Source organism: Drosophila ananassae, chromosome XR, assembly GCF_017639315.1.
Source record: "Drosophila ananassae strain 14024-0371.13 chromosome XR, ASM1763931v2, whole genome shotgun sequence".
NCBI lineage: Eukaryota > Metazoa > Arthropoda > Insecta > Diptera > Drosophilidae > Drosophila > Drosophila ananassae.
In genome coordinates, this window is record NC_057932.1 from 3780700 (window position 1) to 3794825 (window position 14126).

General features: G+C 36.7%; 1 protein-coding gene across 9 annotated transcripts in view; it reads left to right on the plus strand.

The window, feature by feature from the left end:
- LOC6502589 (rho GTPase-activating protein 26) overlaps positions 1 to 14126 on the plus strand; it is a 323527-nt gene that overhangs the window by 235588 nt on the left and 73813 nt on the right. For all 9 annotated transcript variants that reach the window (XM_044717279.1, XM_044717277.1, XM_044717278.1 and 6 more), the window contains one exon: positions 2126 to 2439. In XM_044717279.1, the coding sequence (XP_044573214.1) occupies positions 2126 to 2439 (314 nt within the window). The remainder of the gene's footprint in view (positions 1 to 2125; positions 2440 to 14126) is intronic.

Below are 14126 nucleotides of genomic sequence, written 5' to 3' on the forward strand. Positions count from 1 at the left end.
TAAAAATTGTCCTTGGTAAACTGTATTCATGGTGCTGCAACAATCTATGTACTTGTCCAAAACTGCTCAAAATCTAAGCTTAGGACCTTTCATGGCTGCGTACTCCATATGATGTCGTACACTTTTGGGAAGTTTATTTTATTTTCGCTAAAAATCTGAACTGGAACAGTTGGTGTCGCCTTCCGCTATATCGTTACAGGCTTTAAATGCTAAATTTACCAACATTGCAGGATAACAGAACAAATGCTGGGGTCATGTTTCTCTGTATATTGGTACGTGGTTTGGTTGACTCAAAATTCTTTTTGGATCAACTACACTTTCCAATACCAAAAAGAATAACTAGGTTTGATGCCAATCTAATTACGCTGACCATGATCTGTTTCGTATTCTATGTAAAAACTATAATCACCTATCCCATCTCCTATCACCTGAATTATCACTAAATATAATTAAATTAAAAATGTGAAATTTCTTTGAATATAGTTACCAGACTTCTGCATGAATGCATCCAAAACGACAAATGAATCCCTTATTCTAAAAGTGGGTACACTATTTTTTGTGCACAGTATATTTGGGTGTGAGTGAATAGGGTAGTATTGTCTTTTTTGATTGACAGTAGTCTCACTCATTCCATAGTTGTACAGCTGTTAATGAGTACAGCAAAATTGGTGTGAAGTAGTCAACGCACTGTACAATGTTTTGGTGTGCAGTTGACTTACTGTACAGTGAGTGAAACTACATGACTGGTATATACACACATATATGTATAGTTCTCATGTGTATGTATTTCCAATTAAAAAATTGATTTGATTTTTCGTTTTAAATGTATTTATTATAAAATAAAAAATTTATAAACTATTTATATTTAAATTTAAACTAATTATAATAATTATTTTATGTTATTAAATTATCTACATTTAAGTTATCAATATTAGAATGAAGGAACATTATTTTGTTTACCATGTCTTCGGTGGTGGCAATTTTGGACCGTTTTTCGCAAATCAAATTTTTGGCAACGGAAAAGGCCCTTTCCGATGCTGCACTGCTTGCGGGAGCTGCTAGTATCTTGCAGCTAATTTGATAAAGTAGAGGAAAACGGTCTTTATTTATTGACCACCACTGCAGAACATCAAAATCTTGACTGTACGCTTTATTTACATTTTTATATCTTTGTAGTTCATCCTGAATTTATGGGAAAATGTTGTGAGTTCATTGCACGATCTTCGATCTCCTTAGAATCCATGTTTGTCCACTTATTAAAAAGTACTGCACTCACCTGTACAGTTGCACACAGTTGACATACAAGATGTACAGGGTTAAAAAAAAGCACAAATGTAGTAATCACTATCGAAAAGTACAATCAAATACTGTTCACAATTAAAGTGAGTACACTGAAAATGTTGTGCTTTCTTATTGTGAACTATAGAATATACTGTACAATAAAGAATGAGTGCAGTGTTTTTGAATACCCTACACTACTGTACAGATCTGTTCTGCCACAAATGAGTGCATTCATGCAGAAATCTATTAGTTACCTTAATCTAATTAAAGTTAGCAATTCTTTTTTGAATAAATAAAGTTGTGAAGAGTAGCGCATTTATGTTGTTCTTTTTATTTACACCATAAATTAGAATTGTAAAAATATGAAACAACACTGAAAACTTTAAATTAACTAAAAGCAATACGGGGGATAGACTTAATTGTTTCCACATTATTTTATTTATTTGTCTCTGACTGTCTGCTTTATAGGAGAACTACTCTTTTAGTTTTAAAGCTATCGACTTTAAACTTTGCACACCTGTTTTTCTTTGCTTGCTGTATATAAGTCCGAACGAAATCGGTCGACCATATCCTATAGCTGCCCCTTCCAAAGAAGTATGTGTGCAATGTTTGGTGTCCAGATTAAGAATATACTTTATAGGGTCGATGAAACTTTGCAGTGTCTTCTTTGCTGCATTACGGTGTATCCAAAATTATAATACCCTCTGCAAGGGTATAAAAATCGTCTTTTGAGAAATTTTTCATTTTTCGACGTAATCATTTTGCAATACGGGATCGATATTTATATTCTACAACGAAAATTACGCCCGTATTCTGAATTTTTATATGTTGAATTGATTTTCAGGTTCCCTTTTAAAAATATCCCTTTTGGAGCCATTTAAAGCATCATGGACAAAGTACTACTGCACCTTCAAAAAACAAAAACGAGAGTTTACCATGCTTCAATTTAATCAAATGAATCACAATTTTACAAGACCAGAAAATCGTGAAGATGAAAAACTGACGTTATTTTCCTGTTACCGGCGGGCTTCTGAGTTCGAAAAGCGGTTTTGCTTTGACTTAACTTTTAAAGAAAAACCTGGGGTTGTTTATACTTTTCAGGCATTAAGCGAAAAGGATCATATTTCATGGCTTAATGCAATGGATGGAACGGAACCTGTAAGTATTTAATTATAAAATATTATAAAAATTGTGGTTCATGAAAATATCGAGCTGGCATTAATATTCTTGATTTTAGTTCGTAGTTTCTTGAGTTTAGTAATTTTTAGTCCCATTGTAGCGCTACCAGCTTTTTGATATCGAAATAAAACGAATAAAAACTGTTGTAATATACGCATATATTTGTATCAAAGCAGCAACTTGGCAACTCTGTTCCAATATGTATTAAGTTCTTTTTTGTTCAAGTTCAGTTCAACTCAAACGTCAAGCACGAAAGTCCAATGTAAGGGACGCGATCATATTATCAACAACTTAATAAACTGCACTTTATATTCCTTTTCATTCTTAATAACCGACTACCACTTTATCTGGCTGTTGACCAAAATATCAACAGGTTATGGGCCCAGATCGCGATAGTCAAGAGAATGAAATGCTGAACGAAGAGTTCTGAGAAAAATTGTAAATTGTGAAATAGGCAAGCTACGAAAAATGGCGAGTGCTTTTATAAAAATTGAACCGCTAAGCGCGGAGAATTTTGACACATGGAAATTGAAAATGGGTGCAGTGCTCGTGAAAAGCGAACTATGGCAGTACGTAGATGGTACAAACATTTGTCCAAAAAAAAATGAAGATCGGGATGCATGGAAAATGCAAGATGAAAAGGCGCGCGCGGATATATTACTCTCGATTAGTACATCGGAATTATATGTAATTGAAAGTTGCGCGACATCCAGAGACTGCTGGATACGGTTACAAGAAACATTTCAATCAACGGGACCAGCGCGAAAAACGAGTCTGCTGAAACGTGTGGCATTATCGAGAATGCAAGAAGGTACCGACATGAGGCAACATGTCAACGAATTTTTCGACGCAGTGAAAAAGTTAAAAGAAATCAACGTAGCAATAGGCGACGATTTGCTTGCTATCCTTCTCTTATATAGTCTGCCGGGTTCTTACGAAACATTTAAGTGTGCCATGGAAACAAGAGACGATTTGCCAGGGCCAGAAGTGTCACGCGTAAAAATATTAGAAGAGGCAGATGCGCGAAAGACAAAAAGTGATTGTGAAGAACAAAACGCATTATACGCTAACCGCCGAAAAGGCAAAGTAGAGAAGAAAGAAACGAGTACTTGCTATAACTGTAATAAGCCGGGACACTTAGCAAGAAACTGCAAGAATAGACAGAAAAATTAAAATCACGAGAATCGCGCGAGTAAAACGGAAAATAAGAAAGAAGCGCTAAATATTTGCGAATACGGTTATTCAGAGGAAATGCAAAACGAAATATGGTGCCTAGATAGCAGTTGTACGGCACATATGAGTTTAAACAGAAATATGTTTGAGAGTGTAACAAAGGTCGAAAAGACTTTGCATTTTGCAAATAATAATACAACTAGTGTAAACGGTATTGGCGACATTAATATTGAAGTCAGAAACAAACAACAAAAGAAAGAAATAATTCTTAATGAAGTGCTTCATGTGTCTGATTTGCGCCAAAATTTATTGTCAGTTTCAAAAATGACCGACAAAGGGTACGAGGTACATTTCCGCAAACGAGGCAATTATTATGAAAAATAATAAAGTGTGGTTAAGCGCGAGACGGTATGGAAACTTATATTATTTGAATACCGAAAAACAACAGGCGAACAATGTGGTGAATTCTAACGTTAAAGAAATCGATTTGTGGCATTATCGTATGGGACACTTAAACGAAAATGACTTAAAAGGCATGGCCATAAAATGGACTCTCAGAATGTGAAATTTGCTTAAGTGAAAAACTAACCGCAAAAAGTTACCCGAGCGCAAAAGAAAAGAGAACCAAAGACCTATTAGAAATTGTACACAGTGATGTATGCGGCCCCATGCGAACGGAGTCCATAAGTGGCTACAAGTATATTGCCACCTTTACTGATGACTACTCCCGTTACTGTAAAATATATTTCCTTAAAAGAAAAAATGAAGTATTTGAAGCTTTTCAGACTTATAAATCATTTGTTGAGAATTTCACAGGCAAGACAATAAAAACATTGCAGAGCGATAATGGACTAGAATACCGCAACAGAGCCTTCGACGATTTTCTGGAGAAGCACGGGATTGGTCGGCGGCCGCACACACCGCAGCAGAACGGCATAGCGGAGAGGCAGAATCGCATTCTCATCGAGATGGCCAGGTGCATGATGAAACAGTCGGGTGCACCCCATATGCTTTGGGCAGAGGCAGTCAACACCGCCTGTTACATCCGAAACAGATGTTCGACGAAAGGAATATGTGGTGACATACCATATACATACTGGACTGGAAAAGTCCCAACGGTGCTATATCTGAGAATATTCGGCACAAAAGCATATGCATTGGTGAAAGGCACAAACAAAGGCAAGTTTGAGTCTCGATCACAAGAATGCATATTGGTTGGCTACGCTGAAGAATCGAAAGCCTACCGATTGAATGTTCCAGGAGCACGCTCAATAATCACCAGTAGTGACGTCAAGTTTTTAAGCACAGCAGGATTCAAAAGCGACTACCAAGAGTTTTACGAAGACGAGCCACAAGTGGACATAGGCACAGGAATATCAGGCATTGAGCTACAACAGCAGCAAGAAAGTGGGTCATCCAGCGATGCAGAATCTGAAGATCAACCCCAGCCCCAACGTTTTGGTAAAGGGCGTCCCAGATCAGTGAGGACCGGCCAGCGTGGAAGACCACGCAAAATTTACCAACAAGCAGCAAAAGAGGGCAACGAGAGCAGTCAAGAATGCTGTCTTCTTGACTGCTCTCGTTGCCCATCCCGGGCTCATCCTCCCAAGAAACGTTCGAGGAGTGTGAGATGGCATTTGCGATGGACGCAGACGATCCAACGACAATCGACGATGCGAAAAGCTCAACAGATGGGATCGGCTGGATAAGGGCAGCTGAAGACGAATTTTTGGCGCAGGTTCTCAACAACACTTGGCAAGTTGTTGAACGTCCAAGCAACCGACAAATAATTGGCAACAAAATGGTTTTCCGTACCAAAGACGATGTCACATCCAAGGGTAAGAAGAAGGTGAGGCTAGTGGCAAAGGGCTACGCACAAAAACCAGGCGAAGACTTCTATGAATCGTACTCCCCCGTTGCACGATTCACATCAGTTAGACTATTGGCAGCCTTAGCAGCACAGTCTGATATGGAGATCCACCAAATGGACCTAGTAACGGCATACCTAAACGGTGAACTGGAGGAAGACGTGTACATGAACATCCCAGAAGGTTTCAACGAATTTATGGAAAAATTGGCATCAAGAGTTCCAATTGGTTTCTATCAGTAGAATCCAGAAGCGAAATACGTCAAAGAAGCCAAGCATTCAGGCAGTAAAGCGGATGAAAAATCCAGTCTGCTTAATCAAGAAGGCCCTTTATGGATTGCGACAGTCAGGCTTACGTTGGTATCAAAAGCTGACTAAAAAACTCAAGGAAATTGGACTTGAGCCTACCGAGCAGGACCCATGCATGTTTATAAAAAAAGGAGAAGAAAATTCTACTGGTGACGATTTACGTGGATGATTTGCTATTAACTTCAAATAATCCGCAATGGCTGCAGCAAATCAAATCGCATCTCAGCGCAGAGTTCCAGATGAAAGATATCGGCCGAGTGAAGATGTGTTTGGGAATGGAATTCCAACAAGATCTACAAAAACATTGCGTATTCATCTCACAAGCGAAGTACATCGATACCATATTGAAGAGATTTGGTATGACAGAATGCAAACCTGCATTGAAACCAATTGAAGCAAAAAGCAACCTGAAGCGACCAGAGGCATTCGACGAGAACGAGATGAAAAGGTATCCTTACCAGAGTTTACCTAATACCAGAGTACCAGAGGTACTTTAATGTTTCTTGCAGTGTCAACTCGTCCAGCAGTGAATTTTTTGAGCCAGTTCAACTCTAGCTACAATGAAGAACACTGGAGAGCGGCAAACCGTGTACTGCGCTACCTAAACGGAACAAAGGAGCTAGGTCTTCTCTACAGCAAAAATGAAGAAGATCTATACGGTGTGGTCGATGCAGACTGGGGCGCCAACATGACAGATCGGCGCTCATATTCGGGGCAAGCGTTTATACTTGCCGGCGCTACCATAAGCTGGGAGGCGCGAAAACAGCGGACTGTGGCTCTATCCAGTACTGAGTCCGAGTACTTAGCCATGTCCGAGGCAGTAAAGGAGGCTTTATACCTAAAGTGTCTTCTGGAGAGGATCAGCAGAAAAGGCAGACCTATACGCATCTACAATGACAACCAAAGCGCGCAAAAACTGGTTAAAGGCTTTGGTTTTCATCCACGCACAAAGCATATCGACGTGCACCACCACTTCATCCAGAAAAAACATAAGAGTGGCGACATCGAAATTGAATACATACCGACGGAGCAGATGCCAGCCGACGTCCTGACGAAGGGATTAGCCAGCAGCAAACATCGTGACTGCATATCATCATTGGGCGTCACCGTATTTAATTAAGTTGAATAATTAAAGTTATAAATTGCTACTTTGAGGGGGCAGCAAAGCAGCAACTTGGCAACTCTGTTCCAATATGTATTAAGTTCTTTTTTGTTCAAGTTCAGTTCTAACTCAAACGTCAAGCACGAAAGTCCAATGTAAGGGACGCGATCATATTATCAACAATTTAATAAACTGCACTTTATTGTTGTTTGATTTAAACCATGTAGTTTTATTTAATTTATAATCTTTATTGTGTTTTCTTAGTGTTTTGTTAATGTAGACTTTATTCTTTAAAAGTCAAATCCAGAGTGATTTGATATTCTGTTGCTCGCGGCTGCGCTGCCTACAAAAGCTCGGCAGCGATCAGTCGCGGCTATATTCATATATATATATATTTCTATGCTCGTATATAAGGCTGGTAGCGGCCCGAGCGTAAGGGTGTAAGTATGCATGGCTTATTTGTATGCGTTGTCAACTCATGGGAATTTGCTGACCAATGCACTTCCCAGGAGTAAGGCTTTAAGGCATATGTATATAGCTGGCTATTTGGCCGGGGCATTATGATTATATAACAACACTGTAGCACAATATTGTATTGCTACAGTGGATGCTTCCTATAATGACCCATGCATACTACATCTCCCTCCTTTTTTAAAATAACGTAATAAAATGGAGTTATTTTGAATTAACTTATTATCTATTGATTATATATATTTAGTGTAGAGTTTAAAGATTTTCTTAATGTTTTGATTAAATTTTAGTAATATTTGATTAATTTATATTTTATGATCAAAATCTAGATTTTTAGAAAAATGTAAACAAAAGGAAAAAAAAAATATGTTTTAATTTTGTTTGCATTATTGTCATATGTAAAATTTCTCTGAAAAAATAGTTATCTTATTTATTTTGCTTATTATTGTATATTATATATATATAATTTTTTTTTGATTGATTGGTGGCCACCATAGAATTATGAATAGAATTTCTTTAATCTATCTTTATGCACTGTTTGATTTTTATTCTTTACGTTTGAGATTGTTATGTTATCTCGTTCTCCTATACTTTCTACCTTATAGGGTCCTGTATACTTATAGTCTAATTTATGCCCTACTTCGTTTTTAATAAAACTTTATCTCCTATTTCTAATTTTAAATCATTTGATCTTTTATCATAGGTTTCTTTTTGTTTTTGCTTATTTTGTTCAATCATCATTCTCGCTCTTTTATAAGCGTTTTCGAGTCTGAATTTTGATTCTTTTGCAAAGTTTTCTACGTCATACAGTGGTGTAATGTATTCACTGCTATTGAATTTAATGTTTAAGGTTGGGGTTTTACCAAACACTAGTTCAAATGGACAGTATCCATGTACAACAGAGGGTGTTGTATTGAAACAATATGTAAAGTATATAAGCCAAACATCCCAGTCTGTTTTATCTGACAAAACGTATGATCTAACGTATTCGTTAAATGTTCTATGGCTTCTTCCTATTGTCCCCAATGTTTGGTGATGATGTGCAGTTGATGTTATATTATTAATTTTGAGATATTTGCATAAATCATTAATAACTGAATTCTTATATTCAGTTCCCATGTCCGTAATGAACGTCTTTATTGGACCGTACTTTAGAATAAAAGATTCGAATATGGCTTTCGCTACTGTTTTTGCACTTTTGTCTTGTATAGGGATTGTAACGAGATATTTTGTCAAATCGCATATTAGAGTGACTGCATATTCGTTACCTTCGTCTGATTTAGGTAATGGACCGATCGTGTCCACTAATACTATATCAAACGCTTTTAATGGGGTTTCTGTTATCGTCAAAGGCGTTTTTGTATGGATTGTGGTTTTTGATTTTTGGCATTTCAGACATTTCTTTACGTGGTTCGCAACGTCACGTGTCATGTTTTTCCAATAGTAATGTCTTTTTACTTTTGCTAGCGTTTTTGTTATGCCTGTGTGTCCGCCTTGTAAAGGATCGTCATGTAATGTAAACAGAATAGCTTCCTTTTCTTTTTTATTTTCTATTATGGTCACCGGCTGGAGTAGCGCTAATCTTAAATTTAATAATATTTCGTTGCCCTTATCTTTAAATTTATCTATTGAAACGAGTTCAAAGATTTTTTCACTCGGTGCCATTTTAAGTTGTCTAATCTTATTTATACCGGCTATTTTTTCAAGCCTTTGGAAAAATTGATCTAAATCGAATATTCCATTGGTATATAGATCATCAACGTTTATTTTTGCATATATCTGTTTTCCCTTCTTGAGAGAGCACTTCGATATTGTTAGATGCAAGGTCACTACTTTTTTAACATCTTCGTTATGAATGACGTCAAATATCTTGGGCTTGGAAGCTGCCGGTTGCTTTTGCAAATCCGAACTAGATGTTGAAACTGCGCAGTTATTTTTCTGTTTACTTTGGGATCTAGTAGTGACTTTTAGTATTTGTCTATTCATTTCTTTTAGTTCATCGATGCTTATTCTTGATATGGCATCTGCCACATAATTGTTTTTTCCCTTAAGGTATACTGCGGTAAATTGATATTCTTCCAAGTCTAACCTCATTCTTGTTAACTTGGAAGTTGGGTTTCTCATTGAAAATAGATATGTTAATGGTTTGTGGTCTGTTTTTATAGTGAAATATTTTCCATATATATATGGTCTAAAATAGTTAACTGCCCAATGTATAGCTGTCAATTCCTGTTTATTTTTATTTGAATATTTATTTTTATTTTATTAGTGAATTTATTTTTAAAATGCTGATGTCTGAGCCTGTATCTATTAACAGAGTTAGGGATGTTTTTGTAACGAAATTTTTAATGGTTACATAAATATTGAGGCTGAGGTTTATTTTATACAGTTGTAAGTTTTGTGGCTTTTTCTTAAGGGAAGTCTTTAGTTTTCCGGCTGGGATTCAACAGTTCGAACTTGGGAATTGGTATTTCCACCAGAGTTATTGTAGCCGTTATTTCCACCACGGTTGTAACCTCTAGAATTTCCACGACCTCTATAATTATTGGTGTGGTTATTATAGTTTGGGTTATACCCATTATTTTGGTTATAACCGTTGTTTTGGTGGTAATTATTGTTATAATAACCTCTACCGTAACCTCTTCCTCGGTAATTTCCTCTGAAGTTATTGTGGTAGGATTGACCTCTTCGGTTATATAGGATTGTACTTGGATTGCCTGTTATATCGGTACTACATTGTATATACTTAGCGATGGCTTCGTTCATTGTTGAAAAATTGCCTGCTTCTAGTACTGTTTTAAGGCGTCCATGTTGACAATTTTTAGTCATTGTGTTGATTGCCTCTTTTGTGCTGAATTTATCAGCATGTTCGGCAGGCAACCCCTCATCGATATACGATGCTTCAAGAAGCTTTCGCAAGTTTTCGATTTCAGTTGTGAACTTTTCAGCTGTTTTTTTTTTGAAGTGTTTTTGACATTTTTGCTTTGATGACATCTGATGTTTCTCCGATTATATTGTCCTTGAGTTTTTTAATTATTCCATTTATAGTGGTTTCATTTTGGACTTTATATAGGGTTGATCCTACAATTTTTGATTTGATTACTTCAACCGTTATATGTTCAAATGTGCCGTTTGTTAAATTCACTAAATTCAAGGCTGTGATAAATCTTTGAAGATTTAGTTTTTGGCCATTGAACTCTGGGATGGCATTTGAAATATCTTTTATGTATGCCCGTTGGGCAATTGTTTCGTCTGCCATTATATTTGGTTTTTGGTGTATTATGTTGTTTGAATCTATATCCTCTTCGTCTTGGTCTGATAATTCAGATTGCAAGAGAACTGCGGGTATAGTTAGATTGTTTAGGTCTTTTTCTTCTATTTCTAATCTATAAGAGTCTAAATCTTCCAACTCTACTTGGTCTGTGGTTGGTAGTTCTAATTCGTCCCCAGGTTCTACTGTTGAGGGTGTGTTTAAGATACTTGGTACTGAAATAGCCAAGTCATATCTTTCTTTTACATTTATTAGGTTAAATCGCAATCTTGTTAGGAACTTTGAAACTTGTGACCATCGATTTTTATCTAATCGATCTCTCTGGTCATATATTAATATCCGCGCTTTATTAAAACGGGCTACTAATATTTCGGCGTGTTTGTGTATGGTATTCTGTTGAATTGTACGATTTTGAGTTAAAGATTTATATGATTTGTCAAAATCGGTTTTTAATTTATTCAATTCGGTGTATAATTCATTCCATTGCATTTTTGTTAATACGGAGAATTATTTTCTGAATGTTACCATAACAAGAGTTTTGTCTAATGTTTCGTGTTCTTCCAGTACTGATTTTATTTGTACACCTGGAATGGTGCTTAATACAATCGCTTTTTGTGTTTTTGAGCAATGTATTAATGGTGAATTTTCGAAATTAAATGTTTCAATTAGAAGGTATTCTAATTGATTTATGCTTATTGGAGTCGTTGGGACTATTTGTTGAACATGTTCTTTAAAATAAGCCCCTTTCGTAAACTTTTCTGATGGCTTCTATGGTGGTCATCTTTACTTAGAAGAAAACAAATTTTCTTTATTATAGTAATGTCGTTACTTTATTATATTTAATGTAAAAAAAAATTTTGATCATTAATATTTTTTTTTGTTTTTATTTTGTGTGCTTTGTTTTCTCTCTCTTTTTTTTTTTTTTAGATTTTGTCCAAGTCGTTTGCTTGGCTCATATATTTTTTTTTTTCAAACATTTATTGTGGAGTTTGTATAGTTTATAAAAACAATTGGCGCACATTATAAAAACAATTATTAACAGCATAATGTTTACAAATTCCAAATTAATGTTATTTTGCTCAACTTTATTTATTACATTAGCAGTGGAATCCACTGTCTTAACGTCAACTATAGCCATTGTTTTTTTTTTAAGATTATAATTATATGTATAACTATCAACTATTTCCTCACTGAATTTACTAATAGAATTACTTTTCATTTATTATTTCTTATATTTTTTTTTTTTTTTTTTTTGTTTGTTTTTATTACATTTATTCTACCTATTGTTTTGCATAGCTTTACGGGCTATACTTATAAACGAGCGAAAATGGTTTCGAACGCTTTTACAAAATTTTCTTTTATTATCTTATTTGTATTATATTATATTGTTTTTGTTTTTATTACATTTATCCTGCCTATTGTTCTCGCAATTAGTTGCAATCTCGGCCTGCAACTTTTGTGCAGTAGATCACGCGGGAGGCGGTGTTTTAGAAAATAATAGCCATTTAATGTGTGCTATTCTTTTATTCACCTTATTTTTTACACCTCCGCGTTTTCCCATTATTTGCACACAACTCACTCAGTTATTTTGTTCTCCGTTGGTTGGAACATCATCTTTTTTTTTTTTTTTTTGTGTCGTCTTGCGTAGTGACAGGTTTTCATGACTTCTATTTTGCTTGCTGCTGTTGTAGTTGTTGTTGTTCTTCATTATCCTCAGGTTCTTTGAACCTTCACGGTCGCCATGTTGTTTGATTTAAACCATGTAGTTTTATTTAATTTATAATCTTTATTGTGTTTTCTTAGTGTTTTGTTAAGGTAGACTTTATTCTTTAAAAGTCAAATCCAGAGTGATTTGATATTCTGTTGCTCGCGGCTGCGCTGCCTACAAAAGCTCGGCAGCGATCAGTCGCGGCTATATTCATATATATATATATTTCTATGCTCGTATATAAGGCTGGTAGCGGCCCGAGCGTAAGGGTGTAAGTATGCATGGCTTATTTGTATACGTTGTCAACTCATGGGAATTTGCTGACCAATGCACTTCCCAGGAGTAAGGCTTTAAGGCATATGTATATAGCTGGCTATTTGGCCGGGGCATTATGATTATATAACAACACTGTAGCACAATATTGTATTGCTACAGTGGATGCTTCCTATAATGACCCATGCATACTACATTATATTCCTTTTCATTCTTAATAACCGATTACCACTTTATCTGGCTGTTGACCAAAATATCAACAAAAACAATTTCAATTCCGGTTTATAATTTATTGAGAGCTAATTCCGCGAAACTCCAAAATATGCAATAAGTAAGAAGATTGCGAGTATTTGGGCGCAGAAGTTCTTCCAAATCTCCCAAAAGCGCATGCGCTACAAATGACAAAAAAGTTCATGTGAAACTGGGAGATAGACAGAGAAGATTAAATGCCGCTTCAGCTAAACAAATTATCAATATTCTAATCGGCTTATCTGGTGGCTGCTTAGCCCAACATCCTCCCCCTACTGAAGGGTGGGCCTTCAATAACAATTCTGGAAGGGCAGCAGACACATCTTGTAATGGATTATTCCACGGGTTTCGTAGTTGACGATTAAGACGATTTAATTAGTAGCATTCGTCCCATCTAGGAATCGTGCAGGGCGAACAAGTCCCACCAACTTCTTTCAAACCTTTGACCATGCATTGCTCCCCCCAATAGACCAATGTGGGAATTGGTCTTTCTCGTAACTAGTGCAGGGGGTCCAGAACCTTGATTCTTCTCTGCTTTTCCTTCTGCATAGTCTGCATTCGGTAGTCCATTGTGACCAGAAACCACCCAGCCAAATAGTGTATTTTGGGCAATTGGAAGGCAGTGACCTAAATGGATTTGGCCAACTGACAAATGATTGAAGAACATGTTGGTTCCAATTAGTAGTTCCACACCCTGTGGTCTGTGGATGTTGGGATCAGCCAGAGCTACGTCGTGAAGAATCTTCCATTTCGAAATATCAATTTTAAGGCTAGGCTGACAGTCCGCAATATGAGAAACTAGAACAGTCTCTAGGTGCGCAAAATATGCGGTTAGTCGAGACTTTATACACACACATTAACGGAGGCTCCATCCGTAGCAAACTCAGTGCCGCCGAGATCGGCGACCGCTAGACAGCATTTGAAGCGACGAAGTTGAAGTTGACTTCCCAACCGTGATGAGATAAGGTGAACTTGTGAACCGGAATCCAATAACACCATAGTTAAGAATCGACCATAGATGAGGATATTGGCGGTTGGCAGAAGCACTTCAGTATGGCGATCCTGAGTCAAGACTGTGTTGATTGACTTGGAAGGTGGGGTAACAACGAGGGGGGTAACCAGCGGTGGAAACCAATCCTCGTACTGGTGGGGAATTGTTAAGGCTGGACAGCTGCCCGCAATGGTGCAACAAAGCATGATGTCGGCGAATGCACGTTGGGCAACGGGAGGCTGAACATCCGCA